Here is a 25,925-nt window from a genome sequence, read left to right as displayed (position 1 = left end):
CAGTGGTCAAAGCACAGCCTAGGTACATACTTTTGGGTACGTTAGGAATGTATCAGTCTTTCTCCACTGTGGACTCCCCGTGCTCAAAAGGCTCTCAGCTGCCAGTACCAATGAATGGGATGCTAAGATTAGCCTCAAACCTTCGCTGCACTTTCCCAATGGCAGCGCAGTGTACTAATCGCTGAGCCATTGGGATAGCCCTGTAGGGCATTCTTCTAATAGTTTTTCTAGTTCTTCCACTGATGTCCTTATACATCTTTTATGATTTCGATAGTGATGCTATGTTCCCCAGGCACTTTCCTTCTATCTTACTCTCTGCTTGTTTTGTTTTTTAATACAGGGGGAAAGGGGCTACCTTAAACTTGCCCTTCATTCCTAGCACAACCTTTCAGAAAAGACATTTCCCTTATCCGTTCTTCCACCCATGAGTGTCTGTCAAGGAATGGGGAAGATGGAAAATATTTGAGTACTTTTGTTTAAGTTGTGATGGTCTTTTTCCTGACTTCATGTTCTATTTAGAGCTTTTTCTTCTACACAGATGAGCAGCCAGTTCTTCTGGATTTAAAATTAAAATCCAAATATTTTCTTTAAACTGCACTCGTTGCTTTTACAAAGGAATGAAAACAAAATGCAGCACGTGACATCATTTGAAAGAGAAAATCATGTTATCTTATATAGTTGTAGAAATAAACTGTATTTTTTTAACTGTGGCTCTTCCCTAATGTGCACTGCTGATAAATAGTAAAAAGAAATTTTTTCCTAACTATATATTTCTCTCACATTATACATATATAAATTCCTCTGGGAATAACTTGAGCAATATAACTTGAGATAGGAGGTAGCTGATATATATGAGGTATTAATATGAAAAATATTTTCACTGCTTGTATGTTATAAAGTGCTTGGAATATTTCAGACAACAAAAGTATAGGTCAGTTAAAGAATTTCCTTATCCCTGTTCTGCCCATAATTTTTTTTCCTGCAGGTCCATTTTCTCTTGTTTTCTTCTCATCTGTTATTTTCATTTTCCTTCTCATCTTTCATTCAGTATTATACAGGGCACATTTTGAGGCGCTTCTTCTGCTTCCCACTGACGATACATACTGGCAGCAGCAACTGAAGCATCAGTCAGTGAACACTTGTAGAGATGGTGAGTTGTAAAATAATAAATCGAATATTTAATACTTAGACAGAAGATGTGGACTTTATCTACACTTAATGGGTGGGGAGGCTGATTACTCATTCATAGCTACACCACTTGTGAATGATGAGGTCACCCCTATCTCAGGAAGATAAATGCCATATCCTGTTATGACATATTCCTTTTATATAAAATTAGTTCAATTTTCTCACGAGTGAGGAATCAGTATAACTAAAAAAAAAAAAAAAAATCTCTTCAAGATAAAGGCATTTTTCTACTGTAATTCATTATATATCCTATTTTCATTTTATTTCTGTTCTGTTTTGTTCTATTTTATCCTGTTCTATGTATACTATTTTACTCTCTACCTAAATGATATCTGACTAAAGTGAAGCAAAAATTAGATGATACAATGAAGCTTTGTAGCATTCTCTCTCATACCTGTCACAGACTCCTTCCAACAGCAGATAATGAAAATTCAAAGTCAAACCATTTAACTTTAAGTAAATGGAAATGAATTTCCAGAGAAGAGATATTTTTTCACCTGTGAAAGAAAGGAACAGTAGTACATTGACAATGCGAATAAAGATATAATATATAATTGTGATAGAGAGGTATATGAAAAGCATAAATATTAAATGTTATTGTATTACATATTTTCATGTGTTTTTAATTTTTATCTTTGCTATGTTTTTGCCTGAGAGGAAGGTCTACTGCACATAGTTAGAAACAGCAGTACTCTATTGGAATATTTCTTTGCTTAATCAATACTAAAGCAACTTGCAGTATATCTAGCAATAGTATATGGTAGTGAGACAAAAACTATGCCATTCAAACACCAGAAGCTGTCAATAATTTGACCAAAATGAGAAATAAAGTAAATTAAAAATATTGGGGTTTATTCTCATCTCATTTATGCTAGCATACTACAGCAAATTGAGTTAAATCCATCATGGTATGTTGTAGCATTGGTGAAGTATGTGGCAAATTGTGTCCACACTATTTAATATGGCACAGAGTATAAGCTTGATGATGGATATTTTCATTGGTGAATAAAATAAGTCTCAGAAATTCCGACTGGATTTTACCATTGTGATTAGCCTGGGGGGAAAAAAAGATACAAACAATCAAAATGGACTTTTCTTCAAATATGAGATAATGTTTTTTACTTGGTGTCTTTTAAGAGCTATGAGAAAGAAAATGCATCTGTATTGTAGACATTCACAGACCTACCTTTGAATCCTGCTTGTCTTCTAACATACAAAACTATTTGTCAGTACTTCCAGCGACTCAGTGGGTCTACTTGGGCAAGCAAAGTTAAAGTAAAGAGTGAATTTTTAGTTACATTAACACTTAACATAATAATCAATACTCATAAAAGATCTTATTAAATATCAAGAGATCCTGGTTCTGCCTACATGGATGAAAAGCCGTGACTTTCAAGACTAAGCTGAAGCAAGCTTGGCTAAAGGAAGGCTCTCTGTCCTGGCTGTCTCTTTGAAACATGAAAACCTGCTTAGAGTTGCCACTGTAGAGCAAAGAGTGACAATCAGTGGATGGGGACTTCGACATTATTACATCCACTCTACTGCCCGGCCATACATTGACAGACAAAACTACTGTAATGGAGTGATCATTTGGAAAATGGCTACTGCCCACATTTAAATTCCTTTCAGTGTTATTCCATAGCCAATTAGAGTGGCCCAGCCTATATTCATGCCAGTCTTGTACTATAATGTAAGAAAAAGGAAAGGAGCAGCTCAGAAGTCTTTAATTATTCCTCCAGCCATTTATTGACCTGCTCTCTAAAGGCCATATAGGGGCCTTCATCTGCATGCAAAATTCCTATTGACATCACTGGGAGGGCCACAGGCAGATGGAGAGTACTTTGTAAACCTTACATTTTAAATATGTTGTAGGAGAAAGGCACAGAATTTGCAGTCCTTTAAAAAAGTGAGCAGTTTTATCTAATACTGGTCTTTAAACATGGAGTTTGAATAACAGTTTTCCTAGTAATAACAACCCCCCACTTCTCTGCAAGCTATCTAACCTACACGTTTCTGTAAAGTCTTCATATTTAACACTCAAACAATTGATGTCCCTATAGTATAAACAGGATAGATAATGAATATAAGTGGGATAGAAAATTAATCCTACTTGCGAGGAAAGAGAGTCATAATTCACTTAGGCTTCTCAGCTCTTACGTTATGAGGTCTTCAGCTAACTCATGGGATCCATTCCACATCCCACAGATGCTCATTATGAATTCTTTTTATGTGCAACATGTGGGGACTAACCAGTTTCATATCTCCTGGTATTAGCCGCAATCCAAAGCATTTTGTATTAAAACAGAATGCAAACACAGATGCTATTTAATACAAAGGATTTGAATGCAGTCTCTGTTTTAACATAAAGTTGCTGTGTCTTAACTTGCTTTGAAACAGCAAAGGGAAGAAAAGTCAAGATAAGAGGATATTTTTAGATTAGGAGCCAAGCTTTGACTCCAAAAGGCACACAGTTGCATGGGAAAAGGGGATACTGGCCCAGGTGACCGCTTTGATTCTTGGAAGCAAAGGGTACGATGCCTTTGGAGCAAGGGGGCATCCTGGGACCTCTGCCCCCTTCTGAGATGCTGCCATAGCCTTTTCAACACTACACATATTCTGGAGTGCTACTACCTGTGTTCTGTCCCATGCAACTCCTCCTGGTATGAGCCTCGGTTTCCTCAGACACGAGTTAGCAGTACGGCTGCTGTTTGTGTAAGGTGCACTAACGCAGCGTGTTACTTTCTGTTCTAGCTGTCCACTCACTGGGCTGGCGAAGAGTCCAGCTCAACACAAGCACTACGCTTTTTAGCTCCAGCAACCAGCAGCTTGGGGTTCCAGCTCTGTGGTTTCAGAGGTCCCCCCCTGCCCCAGAAGTGAGGCGAGCTGGTGGGACCCTTCTGCGGGAGGGAGTTCTTCTGCCGTTCCCCTGCTGCCTCTGACTGGGTACAGCCGCTGTGCTCCCTCCGAGACGGGATCCTCGCCCCTCGTCTCCCACTGCAGCTGCGGGAGGAGGGAGCAGCCCGAGCAGCACTCGCCGAGCACCATGGCGAGGAGGGCTCGGGTCTCCGTGTCCCCTCCACCGCGGCTGCCCACCCCAAGGCCGAAGCAAGGCGAGGCAGCCACCGGGGCAAAACCGAGGAGGGTCCGCCGCCGACCCGCGCTAACGCCCAACTTTTCCGCGCTTCCTTCCCGGCGTCCGCCCCCGCGCAGCGCCGCGGCCAGGCGGACTCGGCGGTGGGTGGCCCCGACCGGGGTAGGGGCGCGGTCCCGGCGGGCTGGCGGAGCCGCGCAGCGCCGCGTCCAGGGATGAGCACTTGGCGGAGGTAGATGAGGGCAAACCCGCCCGAGCGAGGCGGGGGGCTGCGCGCAGCCCCGGGTGGCACAAAGGCGCCGCGACGCTGCGGCCGCGCGTCCCGCGGGGCGGCGGAGGCTGGGCCCCTCCGCGCCGCTGCCGGTGCGGTGCGTGCCGCACCCGGAGGGGAGCTCTGCGCAGCGCTCGGTCCTATAATTGATATGTTGAAGCAGCAATAGGGATCAGTGCGTGCATAGACAGCACACACCTTACAAGTTTGACTCGCAATAACATTGCTGCACACTAGGAGGGGAGGAGAGTCAGCTCCCTAGAATAAGGAACAAACTCTGCCTTTGCACAAAAGCGGCGCATTTCCTCGCTTGTGAAAACCGTCCCTTCATAGAGAGAAAGAAAAGAGACGGAGGGGGGTGAGGGTGCCACTAGGAGAGCAAAAGCAAGTTACCAAGAGCGAGAACTTGTGCTGCAACAATCCTCCACTCTTCCTCTTCTCCTCAGGACTCTGGGAGCAGGGATATTCCTCCCATTCCACCCCCTCCTCCCCCCCCGCACAGTTGGCTCTAGCCCAGACTGTGGTCAGCCGCCTTTATTATTACTTCATTGAGACAGAGAAATCCTCTAAGACTTGCATTTTGGGTGGAGGGTGGGGGGTGGAGGGACGAGAAGGAGGAGGGAAAAAAGGCAACATTTGCTGCTCATCATTTTCACTGCACCGCTAAAGTAATTGCGCCCCCCTCTCTCCTCCCCGTCCCTCCTCAGCTTGGATTTTTCTCCTATATCTACAGCTCCAGTATTATTAGACATATCTTTTTTTTTTTTTTTTTTTTTTTTGGTACCTCTGATACTCCACTTCGCTTCCCAAATCTTCACGCGCTGCATGTTTGCAATTCGGTAAATTCCCACCCCCCCTCCCTTTACCCTGAGCCCCCCCAAACTCCTCAATCTCAGCCCAGCCGCTCACATCAAAGCGCCCGTCCTCACTCACAGTGGCCGCCACTCACTAATGGGATTGCAGTGTGCCTGGCTCTGCTGCTGCAGCCGCCGGAGGGAGAGTCGCTGCTGCTGCACCTCTTCGCCGACACTCGCCGGGTGCTGAGCCGCGGGGATGATCAGGATCTTCCCGGATTTCAGCGTGCAGGTGACGGCGGCGGCGGCCGGCGGGGCGGCCGGGGGGGTGCCGGCGGCGCCGGGCATGGGGCGAGCCGGCGCCGCGGCCAACGGCAACCCGCAAAACGTCCAGGGCATCACCTCCTACCAACAACGGTGAGCACCGAGTTGGGAGAGGGGTGTGCGGCTCTTCTTGAGGCTCCCTCTCTTGCTTTTTCTTTGTGCTTTTGTGTTTCTTTGTTTTCCTTTTTTTTTTTTTTTTTTTTGGTCTCTCCTTTCTGTTTGTTGCGGGGTGGTGGGAGAGCTTGGTTGGAAGGGAGGGTGTTTTTTTCTTTTTCTGGTTTTTTTGGGGTTTTTTTTTTGGTTGTTTTTTGGTTTTTTTTTTAATACAGCATCTTTTAAAATGCACTGAGAAGTAAACACAATCTCCTAGTTTTGTCTTGGATGAGCTGTAAAGCAACAATAGAAAAAAAAAAGAAAAAAAGAAAAAAAAAGTGAGACCCCGGCACCTTAGCTTGGCTGCTGCAAAGTTTGGGATCCCGTCCACTCATCCTTTCTAAAGAGGAATTTCTCAATGTCAATGCCTTGTGCAAATCCCAGTGTGTGGCAGCCAGGGGGATAATTGATCATGGTATGCTGATTGATAATTTTCTTTCAACCAAGAAAGAGAACAATTTTCACTTGGGGTTGCACACTTGCAATTCCACATTGTAGTTTTAACAGTTTTAGCATGTCACCTGTTACTACAGGGAAATATAGCCGAAACCCTAAGTATGCTCAGCACTGTTATTTTTTTCATCTTAAAAGCATTCTAATGCAAATGCAGGAAATTCACAGAGAGCGCCTTTAGGAAGCAAAGCGTAGAAAGTTGGCAGTAAGTCATAAGGAAGTTTAAAGACGTTCCCCATTCGCCCTAACAATTCATCGATATATGCTGATACTAACATGAAGCTTAATTAATTACCTGACATTTCTCTATGTTTCTAAACCTGAAGTCTGAATCTGTTAGTTTGCTTTATCATAAGCTTATAACCGAAGCCGAATCCTCAAAAAAAGTAGATGACAACAGATCTACTGAAATCGGAACAAAACATTTACATTTCTCTAAATGCAGTAAAAATGGCACTGTCCCGAGTATCTCGCTTTCCACTATTGCAATAAATTAAATACCGAGAAAAATGCTGTGTAATCTTAAATGTCCAAACTAAACATCCCTACGATGTAAAAGAAAACAAAAAAAAAAAAAAAGGAAGTTTCAGCATAACATTTCAAACTTAATTGGTTTAGGAGCCAGATTTAGATAAATGACCATTGCCTGCTTTGTCCTTCAGCAACTTTTGTGTTGCTTCCCATAGTTTTGATGCCTGTGATAGAAAACGTTCGATGGTAACTTTTGTAGGCTTTATCAAATGAGAATTAATAGGGAGCTGATACTCCTGAAATAATCCCTGATGATACCTAAGGACGTTCTTAGCTAAGAAACATTGGAAACTAAGCAGGAGTCTTGTTTTGCTCAAGCAAACACACCAATCCTTCATAAACTAAAAAAAAAAAAATTAAAAAAGAGAAAAAAAAGAAAGAAAAGAAGAGAAAAAGTATTGAATGTGAGAGTTATAAAGACTGGATTAAAGTTTATTTCTTTTCACGGTTTCTGTATGATTTTATTTTTGTCACTTATAAAATATTTAAATTACAATGGAAACTGACGGACACTTTAACGAGGAAGTACAGGCAGCAATCACAATAGTTTAGTCTGTGAAGTGGGGAAGTCAAGGGTCAGAAATGTCAGATTGGCTTTTAGACAAATGAAAGAGACCTCTGGAGACTTTAAGTTAAACAGAATTATGTAGACAAGGCAGCATACAATTTTTTTAGTATTTCGCGTTTAATAGTTTGGTTATATCAGTCTGTAATCAGGAAGAAGTTATAAAAGCAGTACTTCTCTGAGAAACTACTAACACCTCTAATCTAAATAGTGTTTACTAGATATTCAAGTACTCTTACTACCAGGAGTCCAGATCAGTCTGGATGTCTCGCACACTAACCTACGAGGGAAAACATTTACGCACTTATTCCAAATTGTCATTGTATATTATGGATGAAACAGCGTGGTTTATGTCGAACGATTTTTCTCCGTGCTTTCTGAAAACGCTTAAAATACAGCAGACACGACACCTCCTTACGCTATTGCCACAGCCGACGACGAGACACCTGTTAACTTCTTTTTTTTTTTTTTTTTTTTTCCTCCATTTCGGAGGCGAGGAGGCAGGATTGCCGGCCGGGAACGGCATCTGCTGCTTTGCAGGCAGCCCCCCTCCCTGCAGCCCTCCGTCCCCACCTTGCACCCCCGCCGCCTCCCGCCGCCCGGAGCGCAGCGCGGCCCTGCCCGCCCGGTCCCGCCGCGGGCTCGCGGCTCCCGAGGCCAGGCGGCCGCCACCGGCTGCGCACGTGCGCAACGGCCGCGCGAAGGCCGCACGTGCGCAGCGGGCGGCGGTGCCCACGAGCCGCGGCCGTGTCCGCAGCCCCGGGCTGCGCGTGGGCCGCCCGCGCCGCCCCGCGCAAAGTTACGCCGGCCCGGTTGCCTCCGGCGGGAAGAAATCCTCCGGTCCCCCGGTGCGCCAAACTTCCAGGTGTTTTGTTAACTTCTTCCCCTTGGCTCTGCCCTGAGGCTCGCACAGGCTCTTGGCCCCCAGCCTCCTCCCCTCCCCCCAAAAAACTTTTGGAGTAGTCGCGGAAACGTTTCTCTTGAATAAATGCGCCCGACCTTCGGGGCTTGCCCCTTTCCCCAAGGAAGCCCGTCGGATTTTCCGAGGGAGCAGGATCAGGCCCAGGCAGCTGTACTTCCAAGGGAGCAGCAGAATAGCCACAGAGTTACCTTGGAGATGGAAAGCTTTTAGAGAACGAGTGATTTCTTCTACAAGGGCTAGTATCGCTCGGATTCTCCCGGTGTCCTGGAAGGAACGATTAAGGTAGCGGTATCTTTTCCCCGCTCCTTTACTTCATGATTAGTTTCATAATCTCCAATAAAACAGCGTGAAGTGCTACACCCTTCCCAACAAAGCGGGTCATCACTCTCAGTTCACCTTTCCAGCATTACGCCTTTTTGTCCCCCTAGTACCCCATGCCCACTCTCAGGACGTGCGGGCGCGTTCTCGGAGGTGCCTGGGGGCTGCGCGGGGTTCCCCCCGGCCCGGCCCGGCCCGGCTGGCTCCGGGCACACCCGCGTACGGCCCTGTGGGTCGCAGGGCCCTTGCATCCCCCGGCCGGCGGCTCCCGCCCGAGCCCGTCCTCCACTGTGGAAGCCCACGGGTGACACGCTGCTCGCGCCCGGTGTGTTCCCGCCGCGCTTCTGCGCCCGCGGAGTTGAAGAGAGAGTCCCTGCCTCCCTCTGCTCCTCTTCCCTGCTGGAGCCCAGACTCCAGAGGAAGAAAGTGTGAGAAACTGCAACTGAGTGGCGTTGTTGCGCCGGCAGCAGAGGCTGTGTCCCCTGCACGCAGAGCGGGAGCGGAGCTGGGAAAGCAGCTGGAAAATGCCCAGAAATACTTTCACAGCGGTCAAGCCTGGAGATCCCTGACACCCCTCCTTCCCTCCCCCGCCCCCGCCCCGCTGGCCCGATGGCCTGGCACCCCGCGTAGCCCGGCCCGCGGGCGCGGGGGTGTGTGTGCGAGTGTGCGAGAGAGTGCGTGTGCGTGCGTGTGTGCGAGTGTGTGTGTGTGTGTGCGTGTGCCGCACCTGCCGGGCGATGCCAGCGGCCGGGCTGCCCGCCGGGGCTGCGCCGCGGCTAGCTCTTCCCGCCGCCGCCGCCGGCCGCCGCCGCTGCCTGCGCTGGGCATGTCTCTGGGGCCGGCGGGGCCCCGGCTCCCTCCGCTCCTCGGCTTATGGACGGCGGCAGCGGCAGCAGCAGCGCTAGCAAGCAAGCGAGCAAGCAACCTGCACCAGGACTGCGCGGAGGAGTGGGAGCCCGCGATGCTTTGGCCTCAGTACTTTTCCTTAGCCTGTCTGGCTAACCGGGGCCATTGCTGCCGCCGCTGCTGCTGCTAGACACACAACACACACCAACATCAGGAGGGGGAAAAGTAAGGGAGAGAGGAGAAAAAAAAAAAAAATCCCAGGAAGATGGCGCCCACCAAGCCAAGCTTTCAGCAGGATCCTTCCAGGCGAGAACGGTAACACTTTCTCTTTATTGAACCTGCAGCAGCAGCAGCAGCAGCAGCAGCAGCCGCCGCAGCAGCGCCGGGCCGGGCCGAGCCGCCGGCGCTGGGGGCCGGGGCTGGCTGCCATGCCGGGGTGGGGGGACCTGCCGCCGGCACCCGCTGCTCGCACAGCCGGGCACCGTGAGTTCCTCCTAGTGCGCACCGCCAGCCGCACGCACACACACACACACACACACACACACACTCAGAACAAGCCGCGCAGCAGCGGCCCCGCTCCGGTGGCCGCACCGCCGCGGCTGCCGGAGCCGGTGCTTGGCGGGGCGCGTTGTGGAGCGGGCGTGTGTGTGTGTTTGTGTGAGCGGGGGGCGGAAGGCCCCCCCGGGCGGCCCCCGCCGCTCGGAGGCCCTGGGGCGCCGCGCCAGGCCCGGCGTTCCGGGCGGAGGGGCCGGCCCCGCCGGTGCGGTTCAAGTGCGGCTAGGCCGGAGCGGGGGGGCGCGCCGCCAGCTGCGCCCGCGGGGCTGCCCGGGCCGGCCCCCCCGCCCCACCGCCGCCGAGCGGGCCGCGGGTGCCGGCGCCCCCGCGGTGGGCAGAGCGGAGCCGGTGCGCGGGCGGGCGGGGAGGCGGGGAGGCGGTGCGCGGGATCCGGGGAGGGAGGCGGGGGGTGATCTCGCTACCCCCCCGCTTGGTTCCCGGCCCGCCGCCTGCCCCATGTACTTTTGTTGTGAGAGAGTGCTTGTGATTAAGCTGCTCGGCTGGTGACACGAATTGCCCGTAGCGGATTTGTTCTAGTAAAGTGAATCTTTCTAGAAGTGACTAGTAGGAGACAAGAGTACAAGTTCATGTGATGTTACTTTGTGATTCTTACAAAAGTATTCAAAGCTCCATTGCTACACTGCGACGAGATATATGGCCAGAAGAAGAGCAGCCAGAGGGTTTGAGGTGGGCTCTTTCCCTCCCGTCCCTTCGTTACAAGTGGACTAGAGTGTGAGGGGTGAGGAAGGTTCCTGGCTAGTTGGAAAAATGGATATTTATCTAAATGGACATTTAGATAGCCTTTAAAAGTAGCTGGATCATGTGTTAGTTGGTTTATATTTCACAGCACAAATAAGTCTGAAAAATATTTAAACAAAAGTACTTTAGCCTTAATTTCATACTTGCTTATTTTAGAATGATCAGCATTTCTAGTACAACTTACAAGCCCCACAGATTTTGTCTAAATAGCTGTGCCATTTTTCCTGAGAAAGCTGTCTGCCCGGTATAAAAACCCCATATACTTCCTATTCACCACTGAGGTGTTAGCGTGCTTGTCTTAGATGCATTAGTATTAACTGTTGCGCTTTGACAGGGCTATATTGATATGTAGCAAAATTAGGAGATTCACGTAAAGAAGAAAGAGTGCATCCTTAGAAGTCAATGACTTAACTACAGATTTTCATTTTCAACTGCAAACATTTTTTTTTTAAAATCTTCATTTCAGTGGCTGCAAAGGTGTTTCTACTGTGTTAATAACACTTAAAGCAGCAGGTTTTTCTCCTACAGAGTTCTTTGTTGGAAAAACAATTCATATGAATAAGTCCTGTTCCTCCCCCCCCCCCACCAAACAATTCTGCTGTCTTCTTTCTGAGAATGTTACTATATTAGTGCTAAGTGTATTTGCCAGGATAGCTTCAGTAATCTCTCCAGCAGAAGCATATTTGTGTGCCATTTTGGGAATTTCTCTGAGATAGGAATCTTGAAGATAGAATTAATTTCTAGGGGAAACTTCATAGCCTGTGCATGAGTGCTTTCTTTATCACCTGTCTCCATTTGGCATTCGGAGAAGGTAAATCAAAGTGCGCGATTTGTTATTCTGCTCCACTTGAGAGCTGAACTAAATAACACTTGGTCTGAAATTCTGATTGAAGTTGTAGGAGGATATACTGTATTTAATTTAATGCCCTTTAATAGCATCTTCTTGTTCAGCTCTGATGCTGTCATTTTAAAGGTTGGATCGGAGTAGTTTTTCCCTGTAGGGAGTAGGAGGTGTAATCATTTCAGGGGAAAAAGGTAGTCTAAATTCTGAGAACACTAATAGCCACAAACTTGGCCTAGTGTCCAAGAAGTTGTTTTTTGCCCTTAGGGTTCACTTTGTTATCACTCTGTACAGTGCTCTGGACAGTTTAGGTATAAGTATTGCATGTAGAAGTTGATGATATTTTTTGTAGCAGAAATAATGGTGATCTGTTTATTCCTTAAAAGTTTTGGAGTAAATCGATCAGTGCTTCAATAAACAGATACTCATGTACATTTTATTAAAAGTTGTGTAATGTGCTCATGAAATCTTGCATGTAACTATTTTAACTGTCTCTGTACACATCCTGTCATCTGTGTGAGCCAAGATATTTGACACACAGGAGCGTAGCACTTACTGAAAGGGTTTTGCAGTTTCTTAGCTACTACTTCAGTAAACTAGTTCTCAAGATTAAGAATCCTCTAAATTAACTTTGTGTACATTGTTTTTTTAGTCTTCACTACCACAAGTATTTGGGTAGATTGTGTTACATTTTTTCAAGCAGAAAATGTGCTTACAAAACAGTTGTAAAAAGTAGTAGTCTCTGATGTAACCAGGCACTTGAATAGCTTTGAAACTTTTTTCGCCTGTTTAGGTTCTTAAAAGGATATATGAAAAGTTACACACTTACATTTGTTTGGTTTTCTTTTAAACTGTGAGTGCTAGCAAATTTTACAGTTGCAGCAACAGTTTCATTTTTTCAACTGTGTGGATATACACCCAAGAAAATGAAATAGACAGAAGTGTCATGCATGTGATATGCCAGCATTGATTTGTATAGCATATCATAATATTAGAGTGCTATTGGTTTAAAGTGAAAGAGAAAAAAACCCTTTATTTCGGCATTTTTTCTAGAGCATGAGCTTAAACATAGCAGTGATAAATGATGATATGCATTGTCCAACACTTGCTTTTATATAAATAGCTCCAGAAGATTGCTTAAATGATAATCGAAAATATGAAATAGGGTGGCCTTCATATCACAAGGCCAAGGGTCTACAAATGGAAAAACTGAAATAATGAAATATTTCCAAGGCAACAGACTGTCAACAAGAACAGTAATGCATGGGCATATCATAGAGCTACCAGAGAGGATATTAGATCTTATAGCTCTAGAGCCAGGAGTTATAATGACCTTTATTAAATAGAGCCCTCCCACATTACAACAATCTTTCTGATTTCTGATTTATGGATTAGCAGTCATACTACTCTTCATAATTTGAAACATTTTCCCACCATATTTGATTTGCTACATTTTTCTCCACTGGAATCATACATTATTTAGAGCTTACATGAGAGTATTGATCAACAAAACTTATATTAGGTATTTTCAGTAACTAATGGGATTCTGAATAACAAGGTTTTGTCTGCAGCACCATTTCTACACTCTTTACACCACAACTGTTTTTTTCTTACAAACTATATCCAGTTAGCTTGTTTTCTAACAATTTGATGGCATTATATTCTAATGCTGTACTATAAGTAAGTTACAAATAATTAGAGAATTTTGTTAACAGATTAATACAACACCTGGAACCATAGGTATATTTAAGAGATTATGAAGATCTATTGTCAGTATCCATCTCTTTTTATTAGCATCTCACTTGAATTTCAGAGTCTAATATACTGGCAATTTCAAATCACATTTGTTTGAAACTTGGCACACAAGTTGCCAGCCCAGATGGGAATTTTACTGCAAGAGTGATGTAAAACAGTTGTTGAAGACTGGCATTCTAGGCATCAGCTTCATCAGCATACTTCCTAAAAAGTAAAGAGTATTTTAAATTTTTTTTTGTTTTATAAAATTATCTTTATAATAATACCCTCTTTATTGGAACGTATATTCTAAGATAAGAATTTTGAATAACTGATAATGATCATTAAAACTAACTGTTACCATTTTATAACATTTTTGGAATGATTCTTCTCGCACCCAGGTCAGTAGAATGAAGCCATTTAACCAACGTGGCAGAAGTACATTTGATAGCAATTAAGTAACTGTTTACTGTTATGAAACCATTTCCTGAAATCTCATCTCATCTCATGTGAATAAACCTTACATTCAGTTAGTTCATCAGATCAATTTTTTATTATTATCAGTAGTAGCTCTTGCAGGTGTAAAAGCACCTCATCTTGTGTTTTCAGCATAGTCGTGTCAACATAGGCATAGCATGTTTTGAAATGCATCAAACAAACTTGTTCTGCAGGATGTCACCCTAGAAATTTGTTTATGTATTTTTAACATAGGATATTTTTAAGGTACATAGTAAAGACTGCATTTTTACCCCAGTCATTTGTTTCTTTGGGTCGTTTGCTTATGCTTAATGTTTGGCTTTTTTTTTTTAAGAAGCTGCCAAAGATTTATGGCCATGAGAGGAAATGTTTTGAAATTTCATTTCAAAAGAATTACATTTTTTCAGAAGAGGCAATTTCTTTCTATGTAATATTTATAAGGCTACTGTATGTTATCTTAAACATACAAAATCCTATTAGTGCGAATGAGGTGTGTGACTTTTTGTTTAATAGGACTTTGCATAATAGGGATGATTTGTAATAATATTGTATTTTGCTGCATAAGAAGATGTGCTATAGTAAGAACATAATAGTTGCTGCCATGTCTCATATGACTAGAGCATTGTTCTGTGACTAGCTCGAGCAGTGGTTTTGCAATACACAAAGTCCTAGTCAAATGAATAGGACCGTTGTGCCATTCATTTGAACAGGACTTTGAGTAGTACAAATATTCGTTAATTTTGTATGCCACAGAAGTATATTACACAGGACAAAGAAGGTACAGTAAGGGTAGGATAGTATTTGTGTCTGTAACTTGGCAGAACTGGACCCTGTCTTTGGGAGAATATTGAGTTCAAGTTGTACCTTAATCGTAAGAAAAGTCCCAAATGAAATTACGTACACAATTAAAGTATACTACAGAGAATCACAAGCAAGGATAAAAGTATTTTTAACATATAATTTAATAGATGTGAATTTGTTCTCAGAGAGATTGCAATGACAAATATACTTAGTGAGAGGAGGAGTGAACTTTGCTTCTGTGTGTTACTATAAAATGCAAAAGTCTTGAGATTGTCAAGTGAAAATGGAGTGATTCTCAAGGAGATCCTGATCTCAGCCTGCTGCAGCTAGATACTGAGAGTTATGCCAGCCCTTACCCGGCACTCTATGCGCAGGCAAGAGCCAGGCACATTAAAGAACAAGTGATATGTTAGAAAGAATTTGAAACGGGTTACTGAAAGCAGAGTTTTGAAGATTTTCTTACAGGCTGTTTTCCCAGCCTTTCTTATATGTTGCATTTTGGACTTTGGACTCTTCTGTCATGTTATGTCATTTGTCTGTTCTGGAGAACTTCTGATTGATGTCATCCAATGTCTGAAGAAGACTTTAATATTAATACTGAGTATTTCTGTAGATATGTTTCTTTATTTGGCTTAGCGTGCATTGAAAGGTCTGAAAATGCTGTTCTATGTGTTTTACTGATGACATAGTTACACACAAAAGATTTTTGAGAACTAGCAGAAGTGGCAAAAGATGTCAATGTTAGCATTAGGAATAAAATTCCAGCCCCCATTTTGACTGTGTATTCAAAGATTACACTGCCTTCATTAGAGGGATTTACATTTCTTTTACAGGCAAAACCTCCACTGAAATAAAGTGCTTTCAGAGAATGGCTTGATTGCAATTTAAAATTATCTGTTAGCTTGATATATAATAGAAGTTCAACACTTATGTTAAATAATTTAAGTGGAAAAGTACTGTTCCATTACCTGCAGGCATGTTAGGTTTACATATGTATATAGTGAACTTAGGGGATATAGTCTGAATAATATGTATGTACATAATCTACGATAATGTCCCAGGGGCTTGGATTTTCTGAAGAGCCTATTGGATTTAGGCATTCAACACATACTGCATTTTAGTGAACTATGGGTGCCTAAATCCTATAAGCTCCCTTTAAAATACTTGCCTGGGAATTTTGTCTCCAACAGAAATTTAGAACAGGCTTCATTAGATATTAATTGTTTTAAACTCAATTTTATTGTGTAATGAATAGTCTTTGAACAGTCATTTTGGATGAAATCCTAAAGGGTTATAGTTTTGTTGAAATATAGGCACAGAACTGTATAATTATATATTAGAACTCTATACTTACATATTAGAATAGGGAGGGGAGAAAGGGATTTTCTTTCCCTCTTGCTGAAATGTCGTATTTGAAAGTCATGTGCAAAGTCACATTTGCAATCAGTTTACTCACAGCCTAGGCTTGTATGAGTTAGGTGCCAAAGCTGTAATTCATTTAGCAAAAGTATAGTATACCAAATTTTAAAAGGGTATTTGTTAAAAAACTGTTTTTTCTTAGAGATGATGGGAGGCAGAATTTGTTACTTTGTGGGAAAAAAATGTAAGTGGGCAGTTTTCACAGGTCAAGGTTGAGGTCAGTAGAAAGAACTGAGTGACTGAATGTGTACAGCACTGGCAGCAGGATTAAAAAAGGAAAAAAGTATTAAAAAAAGAGAATAGCTGCCAGTGGTACTTATCCTTCAACCTTCACAGCTGAAAAAAAGTAGCTGATTTTATTTGTCTGACTATAGTTAGATGTAGGATTGGCATGTTTGCTTCACCTTTGCATAAATTGCTAACAGTATGGACAGGAGGTTCTTGAAAAGAACTGCATTTTAAAAAACAAACCCGATTTCTCTTGCTAAGTAACAAATAGAAGATGAACATAAAAAGAGAAACAAATATTTTGTGCTAATTTATCTATTCATTCTTTCTGAGCTGCTGTTCAGTTTTACAACAAAACTTGCATTTCTTGTGAAAAATCAAAAGTACAGTAATTTTTTTCATTGGCTGAATGAGGTAGATAAATGGTACTCAAGTAGTTGTTTGCAGGATCCAAGTAGTTTACTACAGTATCTTAATTAATTGGATGTTCACTTTAATAGTGAGGTTTCCTGTTTGTAGGCAGTGCTCTGTAACCAGAACATATCTTTGATACATAAATGGTACATGTGATTTCAGAAGGCCCAATTTATTCAAGATCTATTTTTACTAAACAACTGTTTCAGATTAACGAACAACAGGAAATAAATGGAAGTGACAGAAAATAGACTTCAGATGAGAAGCATGATAGAAAAGATACAGCTGATTCCAGATCTGTCAAACATATATGCTGTTTCTGTTATCAATCACTTTACTTACACTCAAATTTCCAAACTAAGACATGCTTTCTTTTTATTCCTTTTTTAATAGAAAGAAAAATGCTTCTCTACAGAACTGCAGTTTTGAAGCTGTTATTCCATGCTTTTTAAGGATAGTATTTAAAATTTTTTGCATCATTTCCAAAAACCAGAACAGGAGACCGCAGGATGTAGCAAACATTGCAAATCTCCTTTCCCCCAAAATTATTTGACACACTGAATGTCTATCTTTAGGAGCAGCCACTATTTAGATTATGGATTTAGAATTCCTTTAGGAGTGATTTTTAAAAAAAATTGTTTATTATGGTACTAGTGCAAAAAAAAAGATATTTAAGTTCTATTCATTACTTATTTGTTTCTTATGGTAATTATCACGTATTGCAGTATTTATCCAATTCAAATAGTAATAAACCCCAAAGTGATTGAGGGAAAAAGTGTGTTTTAATTGACAGAGAATGGAAAGATACTTCACCTGAAAAGCAAAATTAGAATTCTTCAGAATTTATTCTGCTTCTTACTAATTGTGAGAAGAACTTTAAAGGATTTTCAACTGACTAATATACAAGTATACTGAAAAGTGCAAGCATATGTTGTATATTAGATAGACACAGAATATGTATTTGCTTGAGAGGAAATAATGCTAGTTGTTGATCTTCAGCAAGCTATGTCTTACTTTATCTAAAGTTAAATGTAAATACATGTACTGGAATGGAGGTTTTCTTTCCCTCTAATGCTGTGAGGGAAAAGTAGGCTCATCTTTTTTTCTTTTTTTTTTTTCTTTTTTTTTCTCTTTTTTTCCCCCCCACATTTTTATTGTTCTGTGTAAATGTAATTTGTTAATCCTGTGAAATTTGTCATAGATAAATTTGCTTGGATTATCTTGTCACCACCGTATCTGCATTCTTTTGTTCATTGCTTATTCATAATTTAACAGTCTGGCAGTGAGCCTTTTTGGGATGCTCACAAAAGATATATGACCTCTACCAGCTGCTACTATAACCTGCAGAATGCACAGCAAGACATTAGAAACGTGAGGATTCCTCTACTGATTAAAGTGCTCTTCATTTAAACAGTCTGTTCATAAGAATCTCAGGAATCTTTGTGGATAGCAGTTTTGATTTTTCTTTTCTCACAAAATTGTTTCTAACATTTTCCTCTCCTGAAGGGAAAACTAACACTGAATCTTGAGATGGTGATGCTTAGCTTTCAGATGGACTAATGAAAATTAAATCCCTTATTCTATATGCCTGTGTATACATAAGTGTGTATGTGCATTTACACATTTTCTTATACCTGTACCAGTCTCTATGAGTGTGTATATATATATATATATATATATACGTATTTCCTGCGGGTTTACAGTGGGAGAAATTAGTGTCCATGTGTACTATTTTAAAACTAACTCATCTATTAGGACATTTTTCAGCACATATTATTATGCAGTACTAATTTACAGAAGAGTTATCCAATTTAACCCTGCTTTAGCCCTAGTGTCTTACAGACTGTATTGTGTAAATACTCAACATTATACAGTACATGAAAGACATTAAGTATAATGTTACTTGAAGTGTAACAACATTTTAGATTTTCATTATTCTCCTGACTCAGTTTAGCATATAAATTTTTCCCTTTTTCACTTTTTTTTTTTCTTCGTATCTGCAGATCAGTTTGTGAGTAATGGCTAGTTTTTTACCTCCCCTTTGTGCTGGCACATGATTATAGTTCAAAATAATTCATTGCTAATCCATGCAGTATTGGTTCATCTCCATCACTTTGTTTTGTGATTAGAGCCTCGGGCCTGCAAGAACATCCTTCTGCACAGTTTGCTATCCTGATTTTCTTTGACTGCATCCCATTTTTTAAATAGTTCTATCATTACTGCTCACCTACCAATCCTATTTAATTTTTAAAAATGTATCAGTTAAAAGAAATTAATATTTTGTGGGGTTATTTTTCAAGGGTTTATGAAAAATATTTGTTTTCCACTGCAGTAAGTTTCCAGCAGTGGTGTGTATAGGTCTTGGTTCATCTCAGCTGATGATGGAAATCTGACTTGAGTTTCTCATTTTTCCTTAGCGGTCTGAATTTCCTCTGTACTTATTTACATTAGGCGCCTCAAGAAGTGCAGAATCTTAAAAAGAAACACTGTTTCCTTTTTGAAACAGACTACAATAGAATAGTAATCACTGTCTTGTCATTTTCGACACAACATTTCAAACAGAGCTGGTGTAAAATAAAGCTGACAGAGGAACTTTTAAAATATATAGGGCATGATCCTACTATGATCACTCTGGTTGAAGTTACTGTTTATTGGGTCAGGTATGAACTGATGTGACATTAGAACTGGGCTTTTGTGATATAATAATATCGTACCTTGATCAGATTTACATTGAATATTTCCAGATTATGAAGAAAATCCATAATTTTATTTCACATCAAAAGATGCTGATTTTGTGAGAAGGTCATCTAAAAGATTTTTCAAGACTTTGTTTCAGCATTGAGTAGTCCTGTGTTCCTTTTAATAATTACTTTCATCTCATTGTAGCCGTGTGTTTGAAAGTGTAGGTCAATAAGGATGATCGCATTCAGAATTTCATGATCTGTGTAGTGGAACAAATTGAAAGCAAAGCCTGTATCAATCACTGTGAAGGGAGGGTTAATTGTTACTGCTTCTCAAGCCTCTGGACAGATAAACCAGTAATGAAATACTTATTGCTCTGATATGTGAATGGTTAAGGATGAAACAATGGAAACAGAAGCAGTCTTCAAAGATAACATAACCAAAAAAAAAAAAAAAGGCAAAGAAAAGAATAATCTGGACTAAAGTAAGATACTGTATATGCTGTGTATTAACATTTTGAAAGTAATTTTGTTTTCATCTAATATAGCCTTTTAAGAATGGTGCAAGACCGTAGAATGTATAAGGTTTCTAAAACAAAAATAAAACATGAATTTTACAGCTTTTATTTTGCAAACAATTTAAAAGGTTTTACATTAAGCCTGGCTGGACCTTAGGTAAAACATTTCTAGCAGTAAATGTTTTCTTTTCTTTTCTCTGTTTTTAATTTGTGGTACATTTAAGTGTTTATTTTTTTCTTTCTTTAAAAACACAGCTGTATTTACTAAATTGAGTATGTTTTGTTTTCATGTGATGTTATTTTAAAGCATTTTGCCTACAGCCAAGCAGGACTCTAAAAGAGTGTTTAAAGATAGAAGCAGAAAAATAAAAATTAGTGCAAAACCAAATTACGATACTACAGTAAATATTTAACTATTTCTAGATTGTGAACTTACATTTTAAACATGTTAGTTACTTATATGTTAAAATATATGCAAAAATATTTAGCCAAATTGAAGTCTTAGGCCCATGACAATCATCTCAACACAGTGGGTAGTTCTGAAAATTAATGAGAATGATAATACTGTAAAGACTGTTCCAGAGTTTGCCCAAATTCATTATCTAAGACTCTTGTTAAGAACATCTCAAAGAATTTTAACCAGGAAAATATATTAATGGTTCAAAAACATTTTTCAAAATGGTGATTTATAAAAGTATAATGGAATTATATATGCAAGAGCTATAGTTAGAAAAACAAATAACACAGGAGCAGCACATTATGAAGAACCATTTTCTAACAGCTAGAGTACTTGGCTTTGATTTTGTCCATAGGTGTCAAGGTTTCTTTAATTTATATTTTGGGATGAAGGAAATGAAAAAGTGAAGGCAACTTACAAAAAGAAAAAAAATTTTGTCTCCTTGTTAGCTACTTAATGAGGCCTATAGCTGCTTAAAAGCTAAGCAAAGTAATTAATAATTTTAGAACTAGTATAAACATCTTTTAGACAATTGAAAAGCACTTTCAGGAGGAAGGGTGATGAGGCACATCTTTAGATTTCTCTTCAGAATGTTAAGAATTTCCTGTTGCCTGTTTCCTGATGGGATTGACGCAGCTGTGTATCATATGGAATGAAAGACGAACCAAGTGCCTGGCTTTGTTTTATTCAAGTCTTCACTTAAGAAAATGTGTGTGTTGATTTTGGCTCTTTTTTCAACACATCGCTGATATGAATGCTATACACAAAATTGTCCAAATGGGAGCTAATTATAATTAATTTATCTTTTTTCTAAGGGACAGAAAATGTTAATAACTAAAGTGTATCAGTAAGAATGGTGGTGTGTTTTGGTTTTTTTTTCCTTTTTCTTAGCTGTGTGCAATGAAAAAGAGAGGGCTTGGAAGATTACTGTTATTTCCATTTGTATTTTCAGAAGTGATTGGTATATAGAAGTATCTGTGAGTATGTGCATGTGCACGTGTAATTGTTGGAAAACAAGTCAGTTTATAGAGTTTCTTACTCATTTTGGCTGTTGTGCAATCACATAGCCCATCTACAAAACAGCTTTCATGGAAGATGTGAATGCAAAATAGACAGGAATAGGAGGATCAAAAAAAATTTTTAAGTAGTAATTTTGTTCTAGACTGTCCCACTTCATGGACCAATTCTTTGAAGAGAATTTAGGGTGGAAAACTGTACTTGTTAATGTTTTCAGTAATTTCCTTCTCTGGCGAGAGAAAGCTTGGCAGAAGATGGCAAACCTGATTAACTGATCTGGGAATGGGAAACAAAAGGTGATGCAGATCCATAGCAGTGGGGCCGCCCTTTCACTTGTGTCCCGGTTCCTGGTAGAGCCTTGTAAAGTTGTGTAGTACTCAGTTCCAGTTGGAATTCATACTAGCTCAGGTCAATATTATCTTCTTCTCAGAGGGCTGTATAAGGCAAATTCAGTTGCTATAGAAAAAGCTCTGAATATTGCAATCCCATGAGTAAAGCAGCTTCTCAGCATCATACTATGGCTCTATGCTATTGAAGCAGAAACAGGCACAGTGCAGAGTGCATTGCAGTGATGGGCAGTAGTGCTGAGGGCATGCTGAAAGGCAGAGCAGGGGCATGTGTGACTAAGTGGGGTGATTCCACTGGATTACTTCTGAGACTGCCTCTCCAAGCAAGATATGGACTTCTAAAAATCACTTTAATCATTGTGAATTGCACTTTAAATCTTAAGCTTTGATTCTCTCAACCTGCCAGTCAGCTGTGAAAACAGTTGACTATGTCCCTGTTCTTTTTGCCCTGTGACTTCTTGGCAAATGTCATCTTTCTGGTGCCTTCATATACTTTGATCACTTCTTCAGTGCATCCTTTGGAGGATCTTTGTCAGTCATTACCCAGCTTTGTGTGGGAGTTCTGCAACATGTTGTCTCTCAACCGCCCCCTTTTTTTTTCCTCTTATTCTGTTCTTCATCTTTGCATAATCTTATGTGGAAAGACAATTTAAGTATCATCTTTGCAGATGATTCATAGGCTTATGGTATTTCTATCTCAATGAAATGTAGTCTTGCTTCTCTTTCGTCTCCTTATTGCCTAGTTTAGATTCCCTTAGTCAAAACAGTTCTCCTAGAGTTCTTTACAAGCCCTCCATCTACTATTCAAGTTAACAGTGCTATGTTGCCTCCTAGGACAGGTCTGTAATTTGGCAGTCTCACTGATACAGACCTTTTCCTGTACAGTATAGCAATTAAAAAGGCAAATAGATAATTTGCTGTTAGTAGGAAAGAAACAGAAAAACAAACCGAAAACATGAATGCCAATCCATAAATCCAGTGTGTGAAATCTATCTATTGGGTGTATTTTTGTTATCGTTATTTCAAAAAGATACTGTAGTTTGAGATGAGGGCATAAAGGCTGATGAGATACATGGAAGGAGTTTTGTCAGAGGAAGAGTTAAATAAAGTAAAATACTTCATCTTGGAAAAGAGATGACTGAGCAAGGCCTCAAGGAGACAGCTGGAGAACAAGTATTCACAAACTTTAATATTATGAGAAAAAGGAAACATCCTGTGTGATTCTCAGGAAGCAGTTTTAAAACATTTAACAGAAGTTGTAATTTTTTGTTTGTTTTGGTTTTTTGTTTTTGTGGCTTTACTGTGTGCCTCCCTTCCATCCTACCATGTAGCATGCAATTGAATAGTGGCATTCCTTGCAAAAGGATGTTTTAGAGGTCAAAAAATGAATAGGCTCAAAAATGCATTAGGCATTACTCAATTATGTCTCTGAGGAGCTGTTAAGTGTGATGGTGATGATGCAACTCAACTTCAGGAAGTTTTTACACAAGTGACTGCTGAATGCTGACATGGGATATCATGGAAAGGGATGCTCTTTCTCTGCTATATTTTTTTTTTTTTTCACTGACCTAGTGTAACTGTTTTGTTCTGTTCTGAAGTTCTTTGCATTCAGACTGCATCAAAGTCTTGCAGGCTTTTCCTGCCTTACATCCCTGCTGTATGTGTTTGCCTGCCTACTCTTCACTTAAAAGCTCATCCTCATTACCATTGAGAAATATTCTTTCTCCAGTCCTATCTATCCAGAATCCTCTTACAGAGATCATTTTCAGAGTGACAGACTGTCACACTGACCATGTCTTTTTATATCCTCCCCAATGTCCCTTCTCTGCTCTCTGAAATATTAGTATCTTGCCCTGAGTTTCAAGTCCTTCTTCACCCAGCTCTATCATACTGTTTGTCTTTGTCAAGGTTTTCCTTCAAGTTGTAACACCCGCCCTGTTGCCCATTTACTATTTTGCAAACACGCATTTGTTTAATACCTTATTCTTGAACTAGGATTCCTTTTGGATTAATCTCTTTTCCCAAGAGGTTCCTTACCTGAAATGCCTACAAAAGCATGACAATATCAAGCTCCTTTTAACAAGATATCACTTCTTGTGATGCTAGCTACTGTCGTCTTACTGCTTCTAAATAGTTTCCTATCTTGTATCTGATACTTGCTCTCTAGGATTTTGGGGGCTCAGGGCAGGGGTTTTGTCCTGTGGTACTCGGTTACATGGTGGATTTGTTAGTACTACTGTTACTGCTACTAATATGAGTATTTTAGTGGTGTGCTTGGTTGATCTGGGATGCTGAGCTCTTGTAAGGGGAAGTAGTCTTTTAAATATGTTAAGGCATGAAAAACTTTTGTGAAATTCAGAGGAGATGGGACAAATTAATGACAGAGTAATCCACTGAATGTGACTAAATGCACATCTATTTGAGGAAATTCCTGCACTGAGCATGATTGGCTGGAGACTTTGGGTGTATATTATATATGCTGTCACTTTTGTTATGTTGTTCCTTGCAGATACTTTTGAGTATTGTTGGAGATGGGATTCAGGAAACACTGGTCTGACCCGGTACTCCTGCTCTTGCATTGTTGTGTAGAATGTTTCTGGAAGCTGTAGCAGGTCTCCTTGGTGATTCTCTTGCTTAGAAAATTGTTGGAGAAAATGGTCTCAGTTAAATAGTTTTGGCTACTGTCATTTTCTGTGCATTTCATGAATGGATATGAGATGTGTCACAGCTTAATTACACTGCTTCATAATGTGTTTTTATCTCATGTTGATATGATTAAGGAAGACCTTATTTGGACTGTATGGACAAAGCATCATACCGTACAATGCCTAGGGGAAAAAAAAAAAGAGTGCCTGCTTTGAAGAGTTCATAATTTTAATTGCTGTTTATTTTTCATTTGTTGGAAAGGGCTTTCTGTAACACAGTTTATTTTATACTCCTATTTGAAGTTTTATTTTTTTTATGATCAAGCAAAGTGCATATTAAGCAGATTGAATTCAGCAAAATTGAATGTTTGGATATTATTTTTGCTTGGTGAAACCCCAATGGCACAAAATTAATTGTGGTGATGACTTGAACATTGCAATGAACATATGTGAACTTCAACGTGTATTATACTTTTAGACCAGGATGCAGTCTATTTTATACATGATAAAAGTAAACAAAATCAACTAGTAGTGATATGGGCATTAGTTTAAAGGGCTTGTAACTGAAATATGCATTGATAACTTTTGTCAAAGGTATGCAATATCCGACCCATATAACTTCTGTATGTCATTTTTTGAGAAGGAAGTGATTTGTAATAACTGTTTTCATAAATATCTAAGTTTGCATGTTAGCAGAGATAAGTTATCATACATGCAAGTTTAATTAATTATATACTCAAGTATTTGAAGTCATGTATTTCAGTTGTATCAGTGTAGACTTAGCACTATTAGAAAGGCTTCAGATTTATCTAGGTAGCTGCAGATACAAAATTTGCTCTTCCTTGAGTTCTAGCTCGAAATGATTCCTCTTATGTTGATTTGTTTTAGGTAAGGGAGGTGAAAGATAAATTGTGGAATGCTGTTCGTCAGGAGGTTGGTATCCATAACCAATTGTATAGTAGTGGTCTGATAGCCACATCTTTAATCAGCAGGAGAGATTTGGAGAGTTCCAGCAGGGGGAATTGAAAGTTGGGTGACCACATTTCCTGTCACCTTGAGAGGTAAAATGGTGATTGTATTCTAGAAAATCATTGTGTAGAGTAGACTTTTGTGGAAGCTAAATACAGCTCAGAAGCCTACAGGAATGTGCTGGAAAGAGAGTGAAAGGAAGCTGGATTTCTTCCACAGCAAATTTGGAAGTGTAGGTAATAGTCTGATTTCTTTTCAGGTTAGAACATCTATCACCAGTCTTGACCAGGACCTGATTTTACTTTATGATGTCTTGAGAGGCTTAGGCTATGACTTGCTTCAGATCACAGTACAGCTGATGTTGGCAGGAACCTCTGAAGATCATCTAGTCCAACCCCACTGCTGAAGCAGGGTCATCTGGATCAGATGTCCAGGTCTGTGTCAAATTAGGTTTTGAATATCTCCATGAAAATTCTACGACTTGTGGGATCAACTGACCAACTTGTAGTGTTTGACCACCTGATGACAAAAGAGGTTTTTCTAGTATTCGGTTGGAGTTACCTGTATTCCAGCTTCTGTCTTCATCTCTTGTCCTAAAACGGTATAT

The 25,925-nt window shown here is 40.7% G+C and overlaps 1 protein-coding gene and 1 long non-coding RNA gene across 11 annotated transcripts in view; one reads left to right on the top strand and one right to left on the bottom strand.

Annotated features, from left to right (window-relative positions):
* LOC116445892 overlaps positions 1-5,580 on the bottom strand; it is a 95,383-nt gene extending 89,803 nt beyond the window's left edge. For 2 of the 6 annotated variants that reach the window (XR_004240926.1, XR_004240929.1), the window contains exons 1-3: positions 4,944-5,027; positions 2,375-2,440; positions 1,583-1,685 (exon numbers count right to left, since the gene is read on the bottom strand). This is a non-coding gene — a long non-coding RNA (uncharacterized LOC116445892). The other 4 variants (XR_004240930.1, XR_004240927.1, XR_004240928.1 and 1 more) reach the window with 4 other exon arrangements.
* Positions 5,581-5,589: 9 nt separating this feature from the next.
* Positions 5,590-25,925, top strand: part of NPAS3 (neuronal PAS domain protein 3) — a 603,067-nt gene continuing 582,731 nt past the window's right edge. For 3 of the 5 annotated variants that reach the window (XM_032113053.1, XM_032113054.1, XM_032113052.1), the window contains exon 1: positions 9,193-9,771. In XM_032113053.1, the coding sequence (XP_031968944.1) occupies positions 9,722-9,771 (50 nt within the window). In that variant the 5' untranslated portion in view covers positions 9,193-9,721. Of the gene's footprint in view, positions 5,762-9,192; positions 9,772-25,925 lie in introns of those variants that run through there. The other 2 variants (XM_032113050.1, XM_032113049.1) reach the window with 1 other exon arrangement.

Source organism: Corvus moneduloides, chromosome 6 (assembly GCF_009650955.1).
Source record: "Corvus moneduloides isolate bCorMon1 chromosome 6, bCorMon1.pri, whole genome shotgun sequence".
Taxonomy (NCBI): Eukaryota; Metazoa; Chordata; class Aves; order Passeriformes; family Corvidae; genus Corvus; species Corvus moneduloides.
The sequence above is the reverse complement of the archived record's forward strand: the minus strand, read 5'-3'. Positions and strand labels throughout refer to the sequence as shown.